Raw genomic sequence first — 22540 nt, 5'->3', positions numbered from 1 at the left:
AACAGGCCACCTCTGCACAGCTATGTTCTGAGATGTGTGACTGTAGAGTAGATGTCCAGGGCCTATCTGGTCCTATTTCAGCCTTCTTTCTTGCTACAGTGCCTTTGTGCAGGCTTTCTATATGCAGGCCTTTAAACCTTATGGATGAAACTTTTGATAGGGAACTGGATAGTATAATGGCATTATAGACATTAGATGGCTTGAATAACAGGCAAGTCTAGTGTTTTTAGAAGATCAAGAATATGGGGCATCTGGGTGGCACAGTCAATTGGGGATCCGACTCTTGATTTTGGCTCCAGTCATGGTCTCAGGGTTGTGGGATTGAGCCCTGCATCAGACTCTGCACTGGGTGTGGAGCCTGCTTAGGACTCTCTCTCTCCCTCTTCCTCTACCCCTCATCCCCGCTCTATATATATCCATATATAAAGAAGATCAAGAATAGTTTAAGTGATCAAGTGGAAAGGGCTCAAGCTGGGCAATACTTGCCATACTCTTTCCTTTTTGGGCACCAGCCTAGCTATTGTCATTTCCAGAGCAGAGTGTCCTGAACCACCTCCTTCCATCAAGGCAGGATATCTCTGTGAGCTGGGAGAATTCATACACAGGCCAAAGAGCAAGAAACCCCTAGGATTTCACAGATTTCTCACATGACCTCCTCTTGACTTCAGGCATTTCTTCTTGGAGGACAGGAAATGCAACAGAATCGTTCAGTCATTCCAGGGGTGGGGAGCTCTGGGCGGTGAGGGCAGTGCCAGAGTTAAGTGGAGTTAAGTAGAGTTGCACCAGGGTTTAAGTTCTCTCCAAGCCTCAGTTTTTTCATTTATCACTGGGGATGACTGGTCCCTGTCCCAGAGCTAATTTGAGGATTGAATATCAATGCCCATTCAGCACTCAGTTCACTGCCTGGTGTATCATCAAGTGGCGCATACAAGTTCCCTTTTTGCATTACTATCATTTCCTAGGTCTTTTGGGTCTGTCTTTGCAAAGGAGGAGGTTTTTCTGAGCATCTCTCCATAAGGAATTAAGAAGTGAGAGAGACTCCCCTTCTAAAAAAATTGCCTGTAGCTGCCTGGCATCAAGTCAGATGTGCTCACCTTTGTTTATGGAGGGGTGAGGAAGGACAGGAAGAGAAACACCGACAGCGCCTGTGGAGTGATGGGACCCCATCTGGAGAGAGGCTGGGTTTTGACTCTGGTGGGAGATTTTGAAGCTGGGCTTGAATGTGTTGCCCCTGGACTCTTGCCGTGGTATGGAAACCAGATGGAACACAAGAGCTTGTGCTCATTACTTCAGTGTTCTCCAATGGAGAGCCTTTAACACATTTGTTTTCTTGGTTTTATTTTTTTTTTCCACTTTTTTATTGAGATTTAACATAATACAGTAAAGTGCACAAATCTTAAGTGTGCGGCTCAATTAATTTTTATGAATGAGAGAATTTGTGAAACCACCACCTAGGTCAACATCAAGAGTATTTCTAGTCACCAGAGGGCTCCTCTGGGCCCTTTCCAACCACCCCACCTCCCTACCCCAGGGGTAAACACTATTCCAGCTTCCGCCACCACCGGTTAGTCTTGCCTGCTCATGAACTTTGTATAAGCAGAAGCTGTGCCTGGCAAAGTTCTTTCGTTCTACTTTTATGTCTGCGAAATTCATCCATGTTGTCACATGTGTTGGTAGTTGATTCTTCTTGATTGCTGTTTTCCATTAAATGAATATACCATAATTTATTAATTCATCCTACTGCCGATGTACAGTCAGGGGCTATTATGAATAAAGCTGCTGTGATTATTTTCATAATATCTTTTGGTGGATATTTCTGCTTGGGACACATACCTACAGGTGGGATTGCTGGGTCACAGGGCAGGCAAGTGAGTGCCTTCAGTAGGCTGTTTCCTAAAGTAGTTGGACCCATTTACTTCCTCCTCCCTCAGTTTTTGAACATATCACAAAGGAGCTTCTCCATTGGAGTATTCCCTATGGTCTTGCGGAAAAAGAGGAGCTCAACTCGTTCGGAAGTGATAAACCTCAAAGATGGGAGAAGCAGGAGCAACTTCCCAAACCTGAACAGGAGAGAGGACACCATTAGTTTTATTACCAGCTTCTGAGCATGAGTCATGGGGGCACTGGGATAAAAATAGTGAATAAATATTGTTTATTATGTGCAAAGATTGTAAAATGAGAAGTTATTTATATTAATGCTACATAGAATGTGTTAATCATATATATGATTATTATGATAATTATGATTAATTCTATGTATATTTGAATAAGAATATAAATGCCCCTCTGTAAGTCCAGTAGGATGATAGAGTAGCCATTAGTGAAAGTGTTCTGAAGTGGAAGCATAATTTTTGTGGGCAAAAGAGATAGTCATCCTAAGAAAAGCAACTGCAGTTTTAAATAAGAACCATTAAAAAAAAATTTTTTTTTAAAGGGCTCGGTCAGTTAAGCATCTGACTCTTGATCTCAGCTCAGGTCTTAATCTCAAGGTCGTGAGTTCAAGCCCCACCTTGCACTCCACGCTGGGTGTGCAGCCTACTGAATGAATGAATGAATGAACAAATCAATCAATCCATCAATCAATCAAACAAACCATCTGCCAAGGCAAGGATCCCCAGTGCAGAGAAGGTAGATGGTGAAGCCCCAAAAGACAGATGGGAGGATCAACAGAGGTCACTGCCCAACATCAAGGAGGCCACTTCAAAGTGCGGCAGCTCCACGCTCAACTCCCACCGTGGAGGTCTGTGGGAGGCCTTCTGCCATCTCCCAGTTATCTGCAGGACTTATTTGTTTCAACCCAAGGGCTTTCTTTCTCTTGCAAGTGCCAAGTGGGTGGGACAGAGAAGTTGTGCGTCTTATGCTTGTTCCTTCCTCTCTCGTTTTTCTGAGCTAGGGAGTTTCAGGAAGGAGTAACTAGAAAGTCAAATAGAGAAATTGTTTTTCAAAGTGCAGGTATTCGTCCCCTAGTGGATCTGAAATTAAACTTAGTGGGTCACCACCAGCCACGCTCTCAGCCTCTCAGGAGCTACTGCCCCCAAACCCAGCCACAGCCGGGCTCTCATCCACGCATGTGGCTTAGCCAGGTGCATCCCTATGGGATGTTCCCCGGAGCTCCAACAAACCTGGTCATGGTCCCTCAAAACTACCTCTTCCTCTGACTTTCCTTTTTATTTCTTGACTCCCGCTTCTCCCAAACAGCACCTCTTCTCTTGCTCCTTACATCCATCCACGTGCCAAGTCGGATGCATTCTGACTTCTGGAGGCCTCTGCAACTGTCCTCTCCCTACAGCCACTCCCAGAGAGCAGGACTCCAGGGACTCCCCTGGAGGATGGCAGTGCATGCTTCTCTCCCCGGTCATGTACTCTGGACTCACTCTAGCTCTGTGTACAACGCCCTCCTGCTCAAAAGCCTGCAGTGGCTCCCCTCTGCCTACCAAATCCCATATGGCCTTTGGCCGGCATTTGAAGTCCTGGACTGGCTGGCCCCAGAACGCTATTCTAGCTTAATCGCCTACCTTCCTCTGGCAGCAATCTGTTACGCCTTCCAAACCAGGCTCCTGCCCTAGCTGTCTACGTGGATGCATAGCGAGAGATAGAGGTACCCGAACCCTCACTATCTGATGGGGGTGGTTCTCATCTGTAGTGGGGCCACTGTGCTGGGCATCCTGGGAAGGCAACAACTTTGTCTTCTGCTCATTTCTGTCCCCACCCCTGGGACCTGGCACACAGGAGATGATGGATTTGTGCTGGTTGAATCAGACCTTTGGGCCATCTAATGAGTGACATCAAGGATGGTGTCAAAGAGGTGGGGGGAGGGGGAGGGTAAAGAGGTGAAGGGACAGATGGGCAGGGAGGCAGGTGCTCAGGTCACCTCACAGGCTGGCTGGGGTGGTGCGCCTTGCTGTGCTGGCTCAGCATCACTTGGGACTGGTCCTGCAAGGCCTCCACGTGCTCAGGATCCTTCAGGCCCCGAGTTTCTGGAGAGAAGCATCGGCAGTGAGCTCTTCTCCCAGACCACCCTGCCCGTCCCTGGCCACAGTCAGCCAGGGCCCTCAGGCGGAGTGAGCCCAGCCCTGCACCTCGCTCCTCCTGCTCCCCAGGGAGGAAGCCTGCACACCCCTGGGTCTATGTGGGGTGGTGGAGGCAGAGGGAGAGGCAGAAGGAAATCACTGGAATTCCCATTCTTTAACCCCAACCACACTTCCGTAAGGCTTGGGCGAAGACTCAGCCACCTGGTTTGAAGAGGACCAGGGCCTTCATGCAGGCAAACTCTGTGGGGTCCACCGCCAACGCTCGGAACCGTGAGATTGTTTCCTGCAGGATGCGGCTCTCGGTGCTGGCCAGAGCCAACCGGCCCTGGGAGCTGCCGGCAGCAGGAGCCTCGGGTGCGGCCAGCAGTGGGCAGGTGTCCAGAGGCAGAGACCACTGTATGGCCCCGAGGAGGAAGAGTTCACTCCATGCCTCCTCCAGCAGGATCACCTGTGCTCAAAGAAGGAGCGAGCATGATGGTGGAGATCCAACATCTCTGGCTCAGCCTGAGCCTCTGCCACCTTCTCCAGGGCCCTAGGAAAGGAAGGACTGGCCCTGGACGCCCAGACCATCTCCTGACCTCTGCCTGACATTGAGCCAGGGGCCCAGGGCTCTGGGATTTGGTATGATCTGGCTCAGCTGCCTAGGCTCCAAGATGCTCTATGCATTCCCTCCAGAGCCTCAACTAGAACATTTAGGAAAGCCTAGAGCCATGGAAGTTGGGCAGCCTCAGGGACAGTCCCCACAAGCGTCCCAAGTTGAGTGTGCTCAGCAGACTCGGCCTGACCTCTGAGCTGCTCCATCCAAACCACTGGCCAAGGGCTCAGACCCTCAGTGTGCCTCTCTTCCTGGGTTTATCGTGACAGGTCTGCTTGCCCTCAAGAAGCTCAGAGGGAAGTCCTACAGGTGAAGAGGTTAGGTGGAAACTCGAACCCTGAAGTCAGAGGCATCTGTGCTCCTAGATAGAGAGCCCAGAGTCTCCCACTTGCACTACTCAGGGTGTGCAGCCTTGTCACATACAGAGGGACTGTAGGACCTGAAGTTTTGTCCAGGAGGAGAGAAGACCCAGGGGACCACAGGCACTGCCTTCCAATCCCTGAGTGGCCCTAGCCACCATCACCCCCGAGGTGCACAGCCCACTATCACCTATGCCCAGAGATGGGAGCGCCCCCAGTGCTCACATCCCTGAGACATGGATCCCTGACCAACACTGACTCAGAGACACGTGCATCCCAACCGTCACCATCGCTGAGCTTCGGGCACCCCCAGTCATCACCTGCCCAGGGGCTGTATGCGCTCCCAACGCAGCTGACTCAAGTGCATCTCCCGACACACACACCTGATCGCGGAAGGGCAGGTTGGAGAACACGGGCAGGTTCTTGGCCCACTTGACAGCCATGAAGAGAAGGCGAGCTGATGTCTCATGGATGCTGTCCAGGCCACAGGGCGATGAGGAGGAGTATGGGGATGAGGGAAACTCCGGATCATCGCTGGTGACATCAATATTCTCGTCGGCTGTTGGAGGAGGAAGTGGTGACATCAGCCCCCAGTCTGGGGCCGGGGCAGGGGCTGCTCAGGGCCCCAGCCGGCCTCCCACTTACCATCCTCTGGCTCCAGCTTAGCACATGTTTCGGCTGTTATAAGGCTGGCCATGAAGTGGTGGTGCCCCGGCGGCGTGAGGGCCCCAGGCCCCAGGGCTCTGGCTGCAGAAACAGGCGTGGGGCCCCGTGGGCTGGGCCCCGCCGGGGCCAGGGGGGCCCCCAGGGCCTCCAGCCGGGGCTCCGGGTCTGACTCCACGCTGGCCAGTCGGAGCTGGGCCGTGCTCCGCGGCTGGCGCTCATTCTGCACAGCTGCGGAGGCAGGAAGGGTCAGGACACCCCCCCGGGCCTGGGCCCCCATCTCTAACGTCACTCGTCTCTGGGATGGGCCCCGACTCACCGTCCTGGTTCATGCCCTCCTGCAGGCACTTCTTCAGCCGGCAGGCCTGGCACTGGTTCCTGTGGGCCTTGTCCACCGGGCACATCCCCGCCCCCACCTGGCACCTGCAGGCCGAGGGCGCCCAGGGTGTCAGTGCCCCACCACCCAGGCCCTCGACCATGGGTTTGGGACATGCTTGGCCCAGTCCCTCCGCCCCTGAGAACGTCCTCCCCCAACACACCCCGCCCAGGGTCCCTCAGGGGCGGGAGAGGCAGGGCCGTCCCAGGCGGGCCCCCCTCACCGGTAGATGAGCCTCCGCCGCACGCTCCTCTTGAAGAAGCCGCTGCAGCCGTTGCAGGCGTAGATGCCATAGTGCTTCCCGCTGCTGCTGTCCCCGCACACGCGACACTGCAGCGAGGGGCCCGCGCCTGAGGGGGGCAGGGGCCCGGCTGGGTCTCACCCCTCCCTCCCACCGGCTCAGCGAGCCCTCCCCGCCATCCCCGGCCCCGCCCACAGTTAAAGCGCCAGTCCCTCTGGTCCAGACACCCCACCCCGCGCCCCTCCCCGGGCTAGCTCCGGCCTCCACCAGCCCGCCCCCCATTCCCTCTCTGCCGGTAGCTTCAGGCTCTGCCCTCCCACAGAAGCATCCGGGACCCCACCCCTGAGGGGCTCCGCGGCCACACCCGAAGGCTGTTTCTCTCTCCTTCGGGGTCCCATCCTGGCTCTGCCCACCCCCATGTTCCGAGGGTTCTGGGTTTGCCCGTCTGTTCCCTGACTCTTGCCCACAGCCCTTGGAGCTCCTTTCATGGTCCCTGCGACCCTCTGGTCCGCACTGCACTCCCCGAGGGCCCAGACCCCACCTCCAGGAAAGCCCTACCTGTGGGCTCCTCTCCCAGGCCCCACCTGCCCGGGGACTCCTTCCTGGGGGCAGCCACAGTCGCTGGCCCAGCTGTAGCCATGTTGGAGCTCATGCTCGGGCAGTGGGCCCGGTGCTAGTGCGTCCCAGGGCAGCCCGCACCTGCCTTGCTGAGGGAGGCGCCCTGAGTGGGCCCAGCCTTGGCCTCCCTCTTTTGACCGCTGTCCCGCTCTTGGTGCCCCTGTCTCCTGTTTCTACTTCTCTCCCTCCCTGGCCCCGGTGGTCTCCCTCACTCCCTCCCAAGTCTCTCCTCTTTGTCCTCCTGCCTCCTGTCTGTCTGTCTGTCTGTCTGAACTCAGAGCTGCCCCGACTTCCCCTCACCGCGGTGGCTCTGGCTCTAGGAGACTTCTCGCAGGGCAGGGCTGGACGCAGCTTATGATCCTCTTAATCTTTACTGTCTCCACAGGGGATCAACCAGCCACAGCGGCAGCGTCACCAAGGTGCCCCCGGAGCCCCCCCACACCCCCCGAGCTGCCCAGTGTCTCTGGTCTCTTCTGCCCTGTGCTCTCAGCGGGCTGGCCATCCAATGCCCAATCTTGAAGGGAGGTGTGGACTCCAGGTCCCCCAGGACTTTGAATCTCTTTGAGCTGCTGGGCATGTGTCTGGGAGCACAAGTTATGTCTGGGAGGTGTTGTGTGCATCCCCTGTGTGCGTGTGAGTCTCCACGTGTATAGTGTTCACGGGGGCTCCAGCTTTCCACCCTCATGGTTCCCACCTGAACCCTTGATAAGGAACCACTTAGGGCCCAGGACCCTCAAATCCTGGAAGGGGGCTCCCCACACATCCAGCACAGAGGTGGTGCCCATCACACAGGGGAATGGGTCCAGTGTAGGGTTTGAGGCTGGCCGGGAAGCAGGAAGGCCTGGGGCCCAAGGTGGACAGCCTCCTTCAGGTCTGTGAGGAGCGGAAGAGGAGCTGTAGGCTCCTGGGGAGCAGGGCCTGCAGGATGGGAGGGCGTGAGGACCCAGCCCCTGAGCCTGGCTCCAGGCTCTCGGGTGGCCTCCCCTCCTTTCCCCCACTCGGCCTCACCGTCCCTGGCAGGCCGGCCTCTCTGCTGTCCCCAGACGCCGTCCTCCCAGCTCAAGCCCAGTGTGGTTGTGAGGTGAGGAGGCCAAAGGAGGAGTCTGGGCCTCCGCTGGACCAAGCCCCGGCTCCAGAGGGAGTGTGGAGAGAGCCCAGACAGAGCCAAGTTTAAATCCCTGCCCCCGCTCAGGCCAGTCACACGGCCCAGCCCTGAGCCAGTGATTTAGCCTTTCTGAGCTTCAGTTTCCGTGTCTGTGAAAAGGGGTATCAAAAATTTCAGTGCCCAGTACGCAGAGCATAATACGTGGTGGGGGCTGTTATTATGATGATTTCTCTGAGGAAGTCACAGAGCAAGCCTCAGGAAACTGCCTTTCCTTTCCCTGCTCCTCTGCCCCCACCCTCACTCTCACCCCCTGCCCAGGACAGAGCCGGGTTGGTCTAGAGGCCACCACCCATCCTCAGCAGACCTGCTCACCTCTGGGGGTCGGGGGGCAGCGCCTGGCTCAGGCTTAGAGCCCAAGGGGGAGGGGGACAGTGAGAAGTTTCTGGAAGGATCATGGAGTGAAGGGGACAGAGGAGGAGGGGCGAGGCCTTTATGTAAGTGGGGTTAACCCTCATTGTGACAGGGAAGCACTACTGGGGATTTGGGAAGTCAGCTCGAGGGGCTTTGTGGGGTAATCCGCTTTCTGGGGCCTCAGAAGATCGAGGCCACCAGGCGGAGGCTCCATACCTGACCTCCCCTGCCTCTGCGCTCACCTGCACCCCTCCAGACAGGCAGCCCTCAGGGCCCTCTACTGGACATTCTCTAGCTCCATCTAACCTCCACAGCTCAGGGCATCTCCCTTGAACTTGATGCACGTGGTCCCTCCTTCCCAAAGCTTGTCTCTCCTACTTCTGGAGCATGTCTTTGCCATCTTCTTCCCCACTCTGAATGGTCATCACCTCAGGGTGCCCCAGAGCGGGCCCCATAGGATCTTTTCAGCTCTCCTTGGGGGATCTTGCACACACGCCTGGCTTCCGTGAGCCCTTGACCCCTGCCTGGGTCTGGGCCGGAGCTTCCACCCACAGACCCACCCAGAGTTCAGGTGTGGAGACCGACTCCACATGCCTCAACCAGCCCGTCCCCAGCTTGTCCATGGAGATGGTCACTGAAGCCCCCGGAATGAGGGGCCACCCCGAGCATACGTGTGCGTGCAGGGAGGAAAGCGCCCAGGGCTGAGCTGAGGGCCTCGGACCCTGGAGGTCTGGGCCAAGGAAGGGCCGCTGGGAAAATCAGGACAGCGTGGGTCCTGGGAGCAAGGGAGGGGGAGGATTCGAGGATGGAGCCATCGTCCCAGGTCAAGTGTCCTCCCACGTCTTTGCATCACCAACAGTAAGAAGGAAAAAGCAAGTGCAAATACTCCCAACATCATACCCAAACCTCACAGCAAACCTCAACCCCCAGGTGAGGAAACAGAGTCTCAGAGAGGTTAAGCAAATCGCTTCAGGCCACAAAGCTGCGGAGAAGGAGAGGAGCCTGGGGGTGGAGTCAGGAGTTTCAGCCTCCTGCTTTCCCCCATGGCGCTCTTCAAGGAAGACGGAGCACCTCTTTGGCTTTAGCAGCAGAAGGTAACTGGTGCCCACGGCGAGCAAGCGCGTTGTTCCCGAGGAGAAGGGGAGCATGCCGCCCTGGGGGGCAGGAAGAAACTCCAGGGCCGGGTCTTGTCCCCAGGGTTGGACCTCAGTCCAGGTCACCTCTCTCTCCTCAGCCAATGGAAGGTTCCAGGGACTGGGTTCAGAGTTTCAGGTCAGCTGGGCGTGTGGATGACAAGGCACTTAGAGCACAGTAGCTCATTTTTAACTTGTCTTTTTTTCCCTGATATTCTGTAGTGGCTATGTGGTACTTAGAATGGCAAAAAATAAATCCATCAGAATAAAAGACACTAGCCGTGTTTGACGTGCCCGTTCTTACGCTGTTTGGACTTTATTACGTTGACCTTTCACGGGGGTCAGCCCGGCTCCTCTCTCACCCTGACCCTCTGTTCTTGGGCAAGTCAGGCCCAGCCAGAGCCTGTATGGTGCTGGATGACAGCCCAGCGGGGCTGGGGGCAGGGGCTCTCTCCCGATCTGTGACCACCAGCTGCTGGGGCAGACGCCAAAGGATTACGCAGCCCAAAGCCTTGAATCTGCTGACGAAGCTGCCAGAGGTCACCTTGTCACTAATACAGTTATTCCCCCAGGGGACAGGTCAGCAACTTCCCTGACTCCCTGGAGGCCTGGGGCAGGCAGGGCAGACGGGGAGGGGATGGATGAAAAAGCCTGCAGAACTAGACCTCCCTCTGGCAGGTAAAGCCCCCTGCCCCCGATGGTCTGGGGCCTGTCATATACTGGGTCACTGGGTCCCAGGCCTGAGAGTTGACCTGGGTATTGTCAGAGGGAGGAGGAATGGTTCTGGGATGAGGTCAGGCTGGCTGGGCTGAACACCACGGTTCCAGGAGCCTTGGGCTTCCGGTTTGGGACAAGCGTCAGTCGTGGCATTTGGTCCTGGGAACATATTTTCTGGGGCTTCTTAAAAATGCTCTTTATTGGGCGCCTGGGTGGCACAGTCGGTTGAGCATCTGCCTTCGGCTCGGGTCATGATCCCAGGGTCCTGGGATCAAGCCTCGCATCGGGCTCCCCACTCAGCGGGGAGCCTGCTTCTCCCTCTGCCTCTGCAGGCCAGTCTGCCTACTTGTGCTCTATGTTTCTGTCAAAAAAAAAAAAAAAAAAAGCTCTTTATTCCCCACCCCTGGATCTTTGTGATCTTGGAGAAGGAGACCAGGATACCAATCCCACTTCCAGGAACCTATCCCATGGAAAATTTCACCAAGATTTAATTATAGGGCTGGTCCCTGCAGCAATTTTAGTAAAACACCCACCTGTAGACAGCAGGCTACCCCCAGTATGCTCCATCCCGACAGTGGCATGCTGGATAGCCATGGCACATGGTTGCATTTCTATATTCATTTACATGGAAATATGCCCACAGTGTTTCCACTCGAAAGCTGGCTACAAAGCAGCATGCCTGATTTCATGTGTCTCAAGGGAATTGCTGGCCCAAGATCACGGGACTCCTTTCTTCCTGGTAGGACCTAAAGTCATCAGTAGTTTCTTTCTCTAGAGCAGTGTGTGGAAGGTTCAGGACTCCCAGAGGCAGATAACAGCAGGAAAGTTTCTCAACAAAGCCTCTTTCTTTTCTTTTCAAGATAACATTTAGAAATAATCAGATATTCTCCTGCAGTTTCCCCAGCCCTTGGCTTCTGAAGTCCTTCCCCCAGAATCGTTTTAAAGGTCTGAGCAGAACTTGAGAGGCTCCTTCTTCCATCCTAGGGGAGCAGATAAAAGACAGTCTGTCCAGAACCCCTGCATCTGATCTGCAGCCCCACGCTGGGGGTGACCCCCTTCCTCCTTTGTCCCGGATGACTGGCAGTGAAGGGTATCTGTTTAACTTCTTTCCCCTCTGTGCTCCCAGAGGTGGGCTTCTCCCATGTCTAGCCGAGCTATTATTAAGATAGCACAAGCAGAAATTCTCACCCCAAACAGGAAGGTTGCTGTTGTGCTTGGACGTTTAATAATCAACATGTATTACAAGTATAAGCAGGATAAAATAAAGCTCTTTTCATTAAAAAAAAAAAAGAATGGCTAATTTGAAATAAATGTTACTACTACGACTATTAACAATAATAGGAAATATTTATGAAGAAATTGTTAAACATTTCTATGTGTGAGAATGAGAAGTTTCTCCTGCCTTCGATTTCGCTCCCTCATTACCTGAGGGGAGGGCTAGAATCTCAACAGAACAGGGCGTCAGGCCTGAGCCCTGCCTCATCCGAGCTCTTGCGGCACACTGCAGCCTGGTCTTGGAGGCGCCCCTTCTCTGTCTACACCAGCTCTAGACCCTTCCACGCTGTGCTGGGGCCGCACTGGAGGCTGGGGGAGGGCCCAGGCAGGGGGCCCCCGGTTGTGGGAAGCTCTTTGAAAACCAGTACAGAAGTATTTTAAAGTTTAACAACGGGTATAATCATACCAGAGTATTCTAGCAGACTGACCCTCCTGGTTCTAATATTTATCATCTCCTAGAAATGAAACAACCTCAGGCAGGGTTTTTCAACTTGGGCCCTATTGACATTTTGGGCCAGAAAATTCTTTGTTGTGGGGGCTGCCGTGTGCTTTGTAGGATGTTTAGCGGCCTCCCTGACCTCTCCCCACTAGATGCCAGAGGCAGCCTCTTCTCCCCAGTTGTGACAACCAAAAATGTCTCCAGACATTGCCAAAAATGTCCCCCTGAGGGGCAAAACTGTTCTTGGTTGAGAACCACTGGTCTAAGCCATGTTATTTCCTGCTCTCTTGGAGACAGTTCACCAAGTCTGTTTTTACAGATGCAGAAAGCACTGCCTAAGACAAATGTCCACGAGGAGCCCCAGGCCATCAGGCATGTAACATTATCTTTGGTATGCAGACACAGGAACTATCTGGAAGGATGCTCAAAGGGTTGACAGAGGTTTCTCTGAAGGAGAATTTTACTATTTTCTTTTCTTCTTTATATTTTTCTATGTTGTTTCAGTGTTTAATAATGGACATGTATTATAACTGTAATCAAAATAAGGCTTTTTTGTGTTTTAAAAGAGATTGGCTGGGGCAACTGGGTGGCTCAGTCTTTAAGCGTCTGCCTTCGGCTCGGGTCATGGTCCCGGGGTCCTGGGATCGAGCCCCACATCGGGCTCCCTGCCCCGTGGGAAGCCTGCTTCTCCCTCTCCCACTCCCCCTGCTTGTGTTCCCTCTCTCGCTGTGTCTCTCTCTGTCAAATAAATAAACAAAATCTTAAAAAAAAAAACAAATATAAGAGATTGGTTAATTTGAAATAAATATGACCTATGATAATAATAATAACAATGGGAAATATTTATTAAGAAATCGTTATGTAGCAGCCACAGTTCTGAGTGTTGGTCGGTGAGAACTTTTTTTTTTAGATTTTATTTATTTATTTGACAGAGAGAGAGAGAGCACAAGTAGGCAGAGAGGAAGGCAGAGGGAGAGGGAGAAGCAGGCTCTACACTGAGCAGGGAGCCTGATGCAGGACTTGATCCCAGGACCCTGGGATCATGACCTGAGCTGAAGGCAGCCGCTTCATGGACTGAGCCACCCAGGCGCCCTGGTGAGAACTTATTTAATCCTCATGACACCATCAGACAGACATTATCACTATGTCCCCCCTTTACAACCAAGACCGACAGAGAGGTTTAGCGACTTGCCCAATGTCATAGAGGTAGTAGGTGACAGAGTTGGGATTCAAACCCAGGCAGAGAAGGTGGTTATGTTAGGAGAATGTATCTGCCCAAAGGTAAGGGAATAAAAAGTGGGAATATCATATTTACAAAAACCACCTTCATACATTTCGGAAAGAAAATCCCCTCTAGACACAGTCTGTCTCCAGGTGAAGTTGAAAGAAAACAGCAGATATTCTGGGCTATGGAAAGCCACTTTGAACTGACATTTCTGTTCTCAGCTTTTCTACAAGACGCAGATTCTTAGATTCAAATTGCAAAAAAAAATTTATAGAGATAAGTGAAAGGATTATTCGCCAGAAAATGTCTTTGTTTTCTGTGTTTGCTTTTAATGGGCTTGCTCTGCACCAGGTATGACTGGGGATGACTTGTAGTGTGCATGTGTGAAGGTTAGGTGTGAGTATGTGTGTGGTGAGACCCTGGGCCTCCTGTGACAAAGGTAGGCTGAGATTCGCTCTATCGGCACAAAGATGCCGTCTCTGTCTGAGTCTCTTGTGGTTTAATCTCGAGATCCCAGACAATGTCGTGACAACTGCACAGGCTTCTAGAATTTGTCCAAAAAGAACTATTTAGATGAGCAGTGTTCAGATGTGAATTTGGCCCATTTGCCTTCCTGACTTTTGATATTGATGTAAGCTGTATTTTCTGACCTTACTTTTTAGCTATATTTATTAATTTGGTGAAAATGCTAAACTGAGGTCACAGATAACCAGTGCCTCCTCATAGATGAGGGATGTATTCTTTAGAATGACATTTTAGAAAATGCATACACTCCAAGCAATTCTCCCTATGATGTAACGGTATGGGAGGGGGCCCATCCTGTCAGTGGGGCTGCGGAGGTCTCTTGGATCCCCGATTGCAGCACACTCCCTCGAGTACGGGGACTTTGCATGTGCTGTTCTAGCTCCCCAGTTACCTCCCAAGGAGCCTGAAAGACCTGCTCTTTAGAATTTCTTACACAGACACCAAACTGTGATATGTCAAGATGTTGCTTTCATTCAGCATGCATTGGGAATAGCTAAGTATATATTTTAATGTAATAAATTATGGCACATTTCCAAGACGGCTGTTCTTCTGCCATTGGAAGGAGTTATATGGAAAATGTCATGATGAAGGAGCAAAAGACACTATACTTGCAGACACACTAGCACTTGTACACAAAAGCAAAGTAGTTTGGCTAAGTCAGGGGTACTCTGGTTGATATCAAATTTAACCTATTTACATTTATTATTATCTTTAGTGTAACATACCACTGAATAGAAATTGGCATTATTTTACTGATCTTTTATGTTGTCATACTGTTTCTTCGGCATCTTTATTTATTTATCTGACAGTCTGTTTCCAAGAGGTAATTTCTAATTAATTAAGGCTGTGATCTATCATTTTATTCCCAGACCCGATTTTAAGGTGAGATTCTTGACTAAGGACATTGAAATTTAAAAGAACTTTCCCGGGGGCGCCGGGGTGGCTCAGTCGGTTAAGCGTCTGCCTTCGGCTCAGGTCATAAACCCAGGGTCCTGGGATCTAGTCCCGAGTCGGGCTCCCTGTTCAGCGGGGAGGCTGCTTCTCCCTCTCCCTCTCCGTCTGCCTGCCGCCTTCCCTGCTTGTGCTCTCTCCCTCTCAAATAAATAAATAAAATCTTTTTTTAAAAAAGTTAAAAAAATGTAATAAAATAACTTTTTCAGAAATCTGAACTTATTTCAAAAATAGAATGTTAAAAAACAAATACGTTAAAGATTTGTTTTACATTTAGCTTGCTATGACAATGGTATTGTGCTTATGCTTAATGAAAAAGAATCCTGGTCTGTTAGAGACATATCCTAAAGTATCTACTGGTGAAGTAATTCAACGTCTTGGATTCGCTTTTTAAAAATGACAGCACAAAAATTTTGTTTAATAAATGAGTGACCAGAAGGAGGAGGTATATGAAGGCAGAACGACTGAAGTTGGCGTTGGCCGATGTGGGAGATGGGTCCATGGTATTTCATTGAACTATTATTTCTATAATTTTGTTTGTGATTGAAGTTTTATATAATAAAATGTTAATTTAAAAACATATATACATATTTTCAACATGAAAAATGAAACAAAAAATTGTGGTCATTGACTTTGGACATACCCTCTAGCCTAAATCTTCTTTTTCTCCCTTTGCTTCTACCACCTACACCCTAAATCTGTCTTCACTGACCATTTTGATCTTGCTATGGAGTTTTTGAGGAGCTAAGGTGAAGAGGGTGAGGCGTTAGTGGAAAATTCCAGGTGCTGGCTTTGGATGGGGTTGGCTAGCACACTCATCAGCGCCCCCTCCTGGAAGAAGAAAAAGGCAGCGGTGCCCTTGAGCTTTCTAAGAGTGCCTGGCTTTAAAAAAAAAAAAAAATTATGGTGCTATTTTGGTGACTTATTTATTTATTTATTTATTTATTTATTTATTTATTTATTTATTAAAATCCTCCCCAGCATCATTAAGGTATGATTGACCTATAACATCGTGTAAGTTTAAGGTGTACAATGTGCCGATTTGATACATACATGTATTATGAAATGTTACCCCAGTAGGGTTAGCAAAGGCTTCACCGCCTCACATAATGAGCACCACTTTTCTGTGATGAGAACATTTGAGATCTTTTCTCTTAGCAACTTTCCAGTATACAGTATGGTCCTGTTCACTCTAGTCACCATGCTGTGCCCTCGATCCCCAGGACTTATTCATCCTATAACTGGAAGTTTGTACCCTTTGGCCAACATCTCCGCTTTCCCTCTCCCTCTAGCTCACTCTTTCTCTCACTTCCAGATGCGGCCCCAATGCCTCTCCTCAGACCAGGCTCTCTAACGTTGCTCCCCACACCCCAGAGTCACGATCAGAAAGTCCTATTCATCTACTTGTTTTGTTGTTAGTGTCTATCTTGTCCAACTAGAACATAAGCTTTATGAGACCAGAGATCTCGTCTCTCGTGTTTAAGGGCTTGACACGTGGAACCAGCCTGATCTGCTGGACGGCTGACTGAAAGTGTAACTGAGAGCTTCCCCTACTTCCCGGCAGTTTGGGGCTCCTTTCTCTGACCCTCTGCTCTTGCCTCTGCTAGAATACTCCCACTGCATCAGACCCCTCTGCTCCCAGGCCAGAGCCTGGCATGGAGGATGCTCCCCCACGCCTTCCTGCCGCTGTCACCCCCAAGGCCAATGTTGCCATTGACACTGTCACTGGAGGTTTAAAACATTTACTGGAAATCAACCTAGAGATTCTCTTGGGAAGAGACATGTAAAAATGAAGAGCTGCTAATCATGATAAGAAGAGAATGTGTTTTAATAAAAGGGCCTTGTCTGGCCAGAACAGGAAACTGGTCAGATAAACTACCTCCGAATGGAAGGACATCTTCCCAGGGATCCTTCCCCGGCCTTTCCCCCGATGTTTCCTCATCGATTCACCAGGGAAGCAGCCCCTGGTGTGGGACCCTGGTTTTCAAGGTGTGCTGAGCCAAGGGGCTGGCATTTTAACCAGAACACCTTTGCATTTGGGTTTTATAATTGGTAGAATTTAGTTTGAAGAAGGGTTTCCTCTGCCTAAAAAGTGGTCAGAGGACTGCAGGAGCCTGGGGTAAGATACTCCACGTATTAGCTGTGTGACCTCAGACAAGCCTCTTAACCTCTCTGGGCTGCTACAATAAAGAAATAGTGGCACTAATAAACCTTACCTGTTTGAAGACAGGAAATGGAATTAGAGGACTTCTCAAGTTGTCTCCGGGATCTAAGATCCTCGATGGTGATGGTAGCACTAGTCAGAGTATTAGAGGTAGCCCGATGTACTTGCAATAACTGGCAAGGCCACAAGATGTAGGTGTTACTCCATGAGAAAAGCTTTGCCTGCTCCGTGGACGGTTTCACTCTCCAAGTTCTAGCATGAGAGATTGGGGAATTTCTTCTTTGCAATTACAGAAAAGAAAAAGAAAAATCTTCAGTACTCTCAACATCAGGCAGAGGATTTAAAATCTTTTAATGACGAATCCCGGCAAAGTTACCCAGTGTGTAATGCACAGCTGTGTTTTTCTACCAGAGCATCAAAGAAGAATTTATGTGATGGAGCAATTAGTGGGAATTTGGTTTCTCTGTATTTTAGAGGCGATTGCCTCAAGGGCCGGATTACCAGGGGTTGGGTGGGGTGGGCATTGAGCGGGAAGGACATTTTCTGTATTAGGACTTGGTCAGGAACCTCTGGCGTGTCATACTGTATTGGTAGGAGAGAAAAAGGATGAAAGCAACGGGATCAGGCACAAACACAGCTCCGTCCAAGAGATCTTGTCCTACTCAGCAGACGCTAGGGGCGGAGGCCGGATGATACAGAGGAGACTAGGATGTTGACTTCTTGCAGCCATGGAGACAGGGAAGCTGGAGAGGGGTCCGGAGCAGGTTGTGCAGAAGGGGATGACATCACCGGGGGGGGGGGGGGTGGAGAGTCTGAGTGATGAGGAAGAGCAGGATGCCCTGAGCCTGGGAGCCAGAGAACTTTCTGGACATAGACCTGCCTACTGCTTCCCCCAGAGTTTGGTCATCACCAGAATAAATGAGCTGAACGTTCCCGAATCCGTGCTGGACCAACCTGTCGGGCGCCTGCCTGCTTGTGGAGGAGCCCTGGTGACCTTCATGAAGACACCTGGGCGGGTGATGACCAGCCTTTGGCCACTTTGACTGCTCTCTGCGCTCTTGCCAGGGGGCCCAGGAGCGTGGGGCCCTGCCTGGGGGGTGACCAGTGAGGCAGCACCCGGAAAGCTATTTGGAATCATCCGATGCTTCGGGCTACTGGTTACTGCAGTATTGCTTGCGCTCAAGTAATGTCCAGACAGCTTTTAAAGGGAAATCATTGTTTCACTAACCTCCAAGGTCGATTAAATAACTTCATGTTTAATTATAATGTTACAAACATCGAACTAAGTAGAAGGATCAAACTCTGCTAAGGAAGTGAAAACTCTCCTGCAAGCAAACGGAATTAAGAGGAACAACATGGACAGACCAGAGAATGCTCTGTTGAAAGTCAGCTGCCCCTCAGAGCCTAGAAATAGGAATCGAGCGTAGGGTGCAGATTTTTCTGGGTTCGGCGAGGGAGGACCAGCAACTCTCCACTTTACTGCAGCTCTTTTGTCTTAAACAGCAAGTCTGTGATATAATCTGGCGTTTGCTTTGCGGGCATCCACTTTTTAATACTAAATCTGATTCCATATTAACTCCACTCATGACAATTAAAGCAATACCACCTGCTCTCAGTGATGTGGGGAACAGAGGCAAAAGAAAAATTAAATTTCCTTACTACGTACAGCCCACTGACAAGTCCTTGAAACAGGCAGAGGGACCTTCCTCTAGGAACTCAGCTGCCTCAATGTTGACACTTTGCTAAGGGCAAAAGACCATCTTAGCCTGACCCCCAGGATCCTGTAAGTCTACTTTAACATATAAAAATTCCTTTGGAAACTTCCTTTATCTCTACTCCCAAGATACGTGTTGGCAGTCATCCCCCAAGCATATGACCCACCGATACACATCTGAAGGCTCTCATGACTCAGGTTTTACTAGACGGTAATAAATGACTTTTTCCCAACAAAGCTAGCTGCTCAAGGACCTGGAAACCTTGCTTCTAAAATTCCTTAGAGACTTACGCTGTCTCTAACCCCCTCCCAACTTGAAAGTATATAATGGGCCACTCCTCATGACCCCAGTGCGGCTCTTTCTGCCCACGGGTCCTATACCCGGGCTTTAATAAAACCACCTTTTTGCACCCAAGACGTCTCAAGAATTCTTTCTTGGCCATCAGCTCCGAACCCCAACGTCTTTCCTACATCACCAGTGCCGGTCCCAGTGTGGTTCTGGGCTGTAAGGAAGTCAACCAGATAATGGAGTATATGTACATACCTATTTTTAAAGGATTATCATTAATGTATGGAAACACAAAATGAAAAATTACTATTTAAAACACTCCTGAGGGCACCTGGGTGGCTCAGTTGGTTAAGCGACTGCCTTCGGCTCAGGTCATGATCCTGGAGTCCTGGAATCGAGTCCCACATTGGGCTCCCTGCTCAGCAGGGAGTCTGCTTCTCCCTCTGACCCTGCCCTCTCTCATGCTCTCTCTCTCTCTCTCTCATTCTCTCTCAAATAAATAAGTAAAATCTTAAAAGAAAAAAGAAGAAAACACTCCTGAAAAAAAAACCCCACCATTTCATTAAGTTCTCTCCTCAGGATGAATTCCCAGTCACAGATTGATTGATTGATTGATTTGACAGAGAGAGAGAGACACAGCGAGAGAGGGAACACAAGCAGGGACAGAGGCAGAGGGTCATGATCCCAGGGTCGTGGGATCGAGCCCCACATCGGGCTCCCTGCTGCGCGGGGAGCCGGCTTCTCCCTCTGCCTCTGGCCCTGCTCCTGCTCGTTCTCTCGCTCAAATAAATAAATGAATAAATCTTAAAAAAATAAAATTGTACCTCCTGATGAGGGAGCAGAAGGCAAGCCGAGGGCAAAGCACAAGCTGACACCCCACCACACCCCGCTCCCAGGTGGGACTTGTGTGACATTCCTCAGGCACCCCTGACTGCCCTAAAGTTCAGGGAAGGGAAAAACAAATGGTTAACTAATAAAGATCACAGTCCTGCAAGACAGGAGTCTCCCTCAGGTTACCAAAGTCTTAGTGATTTACAAGGAAAAGCATTCTTATCGATAGCCTAACTTTCAGAAACCCATAACTCAATTTCCTGGAGCCCTAACATCACCCTCCTCTCTAAAAGTGATATGGGAAACAGAGGCAGAAGGGAATGTAAACAAAGTTAAATTTCTTTTTTTTCCTTAAAGATTTTTTTTAAGATTTTATTTATTTATTTGAGAGAGAGAGAATGAGAGAGAGAGAGCATGAGAGGGAAGAGGGTCAGAGGGAGAAGCAGACTCCCCGCTGAGCAGGGAGCCCGATGTGGGACTCGATCCCGGGACTCCAGGATCATGACCTGAGCCGAAGGCAGTCGCTTAACCAACTGAGCCACCCAGGCACCCAATAAATTCCTTTAAAGATTTTATGTATTTATTTATTTATTTGAGAGAGAGAGCCCACTCACAGGAGTTGGGGGGAGGGGCAGAGGGAGAAGGAGAAGCAGATTCCCCGCTGAGCAGGGAGTCTGACCCCTGTGCTTGATCCCCGGACTCCAGGATCATGACCTGAGCCGAAGGCAGACACTTAATGGACTAAGCCAGCCACACGCCCCCCAAACTTGAATTTCTTTATGACCTGCAGCCCATTGACAAGGACCTGAGATGGGTAGAGTATAACATTCCTCCAGGAAGCTCCCAGCTGTGTTAATGTTCATCCCTTACTAGAAGGAAAAACAACCCTAGCTTGATGATAGCAAGGCCTCCAGTATCCTGAGAGTCTTCTTTAGCATATTAAAGTCCTTTTGGACACCTCCATTTTTCTTTACCTCCCCCAGCCCCCAAGGATATAATTAGTCACCCTTCACAACCCCAGGGCAGCAGCTCTTTCTGCCCGAGGGGTCCTGACCCCATGCTTTAACAAAATCACCTTTTTTGCACCAAAGATGTCTCAAGAATTATTTCTTGGCCATCAGCTCTGGATCTTACCAACATTCCAAAACCACATCACCCGCTTGTCTCCACCACACCTCATCCATCTTCCTGGCTTTGCTGTTTCCCACAACACATATCACACCTGCCATGTCACGCAGAAGTTACCTGTTCATGTCTTTATTTTCTGCCTCCCCCATTAGCACGTGAGCTCTTTGAGGGCAGTCTTATTCCACTTGGGATACTGCTACATTTTCAGCGCCTAGCAGAGTATCAGGCATAGAGTTAGGTGCGCAATAAGTCCTTGTTGAATGAGTGAATGATCGTTGTGACTGGGGAGACAGCAAGGCAGGTGAAAGAAAGTGAATTCCAAGGGAGAATGCCTGAGTTCTGAGGACTTGAGCCCATTGAGGGATCTGCGTATTTCCCTTCTCTTGAATCTGAGTAGGCCTGTGATTGGCTTTGACCAATAGAACGAGGCAGAAGGGATGTCTGGGACTTCCAAGCCCTGGCCTTAAGGGACCTGGCAGCTTTCTCTTCTTCTTGCATGCTCTTCCTTCTCCTCCATGTTTGAGAAGCCCACGCTATAAGGAGAGACCACACGAAGAAGCCATGTGGGGAGGGAGAGGCCCTGAGAATACATGGGTGAGAAGCCGTGAATCCAGCCAACAGACAACTGAGGCTCCAGATGCAGGACCCGAGGCAAGCCATCCCTGCCCTGTGAGCTGAGCCTTCAGAGCTAAGCGTGAAGAGCCATCTGGGATGATCCAGCTCCCGGGGACATCACGTGGAGAAGAAAGGAGCTGTTCTCCATGTGCCCTGATTGAATTCCTGACCCATAGAATTGTAAGAAATAGGAAAAGAGTGGTTTTAAGCTGTTGAGTTTTGGGGGAGTCTGTTTTTCAGCAACTGATAAGACAAACAGGGTCATCACCTGAGACTATAAACTGGGTGTGAGGGGGCCCTGAGTCGGAGCTCAGGGGAACCACAGGGCAAAGATGACAGCAAAAGGTAGACAGCAGGCCCATCCAGGACTCAGGGCAGGTGAGAGGAGAGACTGACAGGGTATCAAGTTCAGGCGGATTTGATCCTTTGCGTCTGGCTGCTCTCACACTCTTGACTCTGCCTTTCTCAGAACACTTGTGAAAGCAGGGCAGAGAAGGACAGGGGGTTCCTTGAAGTGTTTTCCCTGGAGGCAACGGTGCGTGTGTGTCTGTGGGTAAGTATCAGAGAAGTGGGCTGCCCATTGTCCTTGGGCTCTCCACCTCCAGCCCGAGAACCCTTGTGAAGCCACCATCATCAGCATCTGTAACGTGGACCACAAGCTCGAGGAATATGTTCTGGCCCAAGTTTAGTTTTAAAGGGAATTTTTGTCTTATGCATGGATTTCTGCAATTCTTGCGGAGGGGGTAGTACCATGCGGAGGAACAGACACAAGACCCGGGTTCGAATTCTTTGGCCACCAGGAATGTGTGATTGTGAGTAAATTTCCTAATCTGGTGAGACTTGGCTTTCCCAGCTGTAAAACAGAGAGAATAGTACCCAGCTGTCAAGGTGGCTCCACGTATTAAATAACGCTGCCCAGAGGAGGCTAAGTGTGAGTTCCCTAACTGCCTGGTTATGAAGATCTGTCCGGCAACACCCATGACAGCTATTAGAAAACAGCCAAATTTGATGTCCATTTATTTGCCACTCATGTCAGAAGACTGGCTCATCCACTCCATCTGGCTCCTTTGGGGGTCTCCCTATCTGCAAATGGACAGCAATTTGTAAAGTCCACAGGACTCATATGTCTCCAGTA

General features: G+C 50.6%; 1 protein-coding gene across 1 annotated transcript; it reads right to left on the bottom strand.

The window, feature by feature from the left end:
- Positions 1-1644: 1644 nt before the first annotated feature.
- Positions 1645-20891, bottom strand: NR2E3 (nuclear receptor subfamily 2 group E member 3). Its single transcript, XM_073877435.1, has 10 exons — positions 20797-20891; positions 19014-19086; positions 16881-17001; positions 6248-6374; positions 5968-6071; positions 5631-5879; positions 5369-5544; positions 4233-4479; positions 3872-3977; positions 1645-2060 (listed from the first exon to the last, which is right to left on the bottom strand). The coding sequence occupies exons 1-10, from the start codon at positions 20889-20891 to the stop codon at positions 1928-1930; spliced, it is 1431 nt and encodes a 476-aa protein (XP_073733536.1). The 3' UTR covers positions 1645-1927.
- Positions 20892-22540: the final 1649 nt, after the last annotated feature.

The sequence above is a fragment of the Callorhinus ursinus genome, unplaced genomic scaffold, assembly GCF_003265705.2.
Source record: "Callorhinus ursinus isolate GAN/ISIS: 27379988/994484 unplaced genomic scaffold, GSC_fseal_2.0 scaffold25, whole genome shotgun sequence".
Classification (NCBI taxonomy): Eukaryota; Metazoa; Chordata; class Mammalia; order Carnivora; family Otariidae; genus Callorhinus; species Callorhinus ursinus.
Note: the sequence above shows the minus strand (reverse complement) of the source record. Positions and strands in the feature narration are given on the sequence as shown.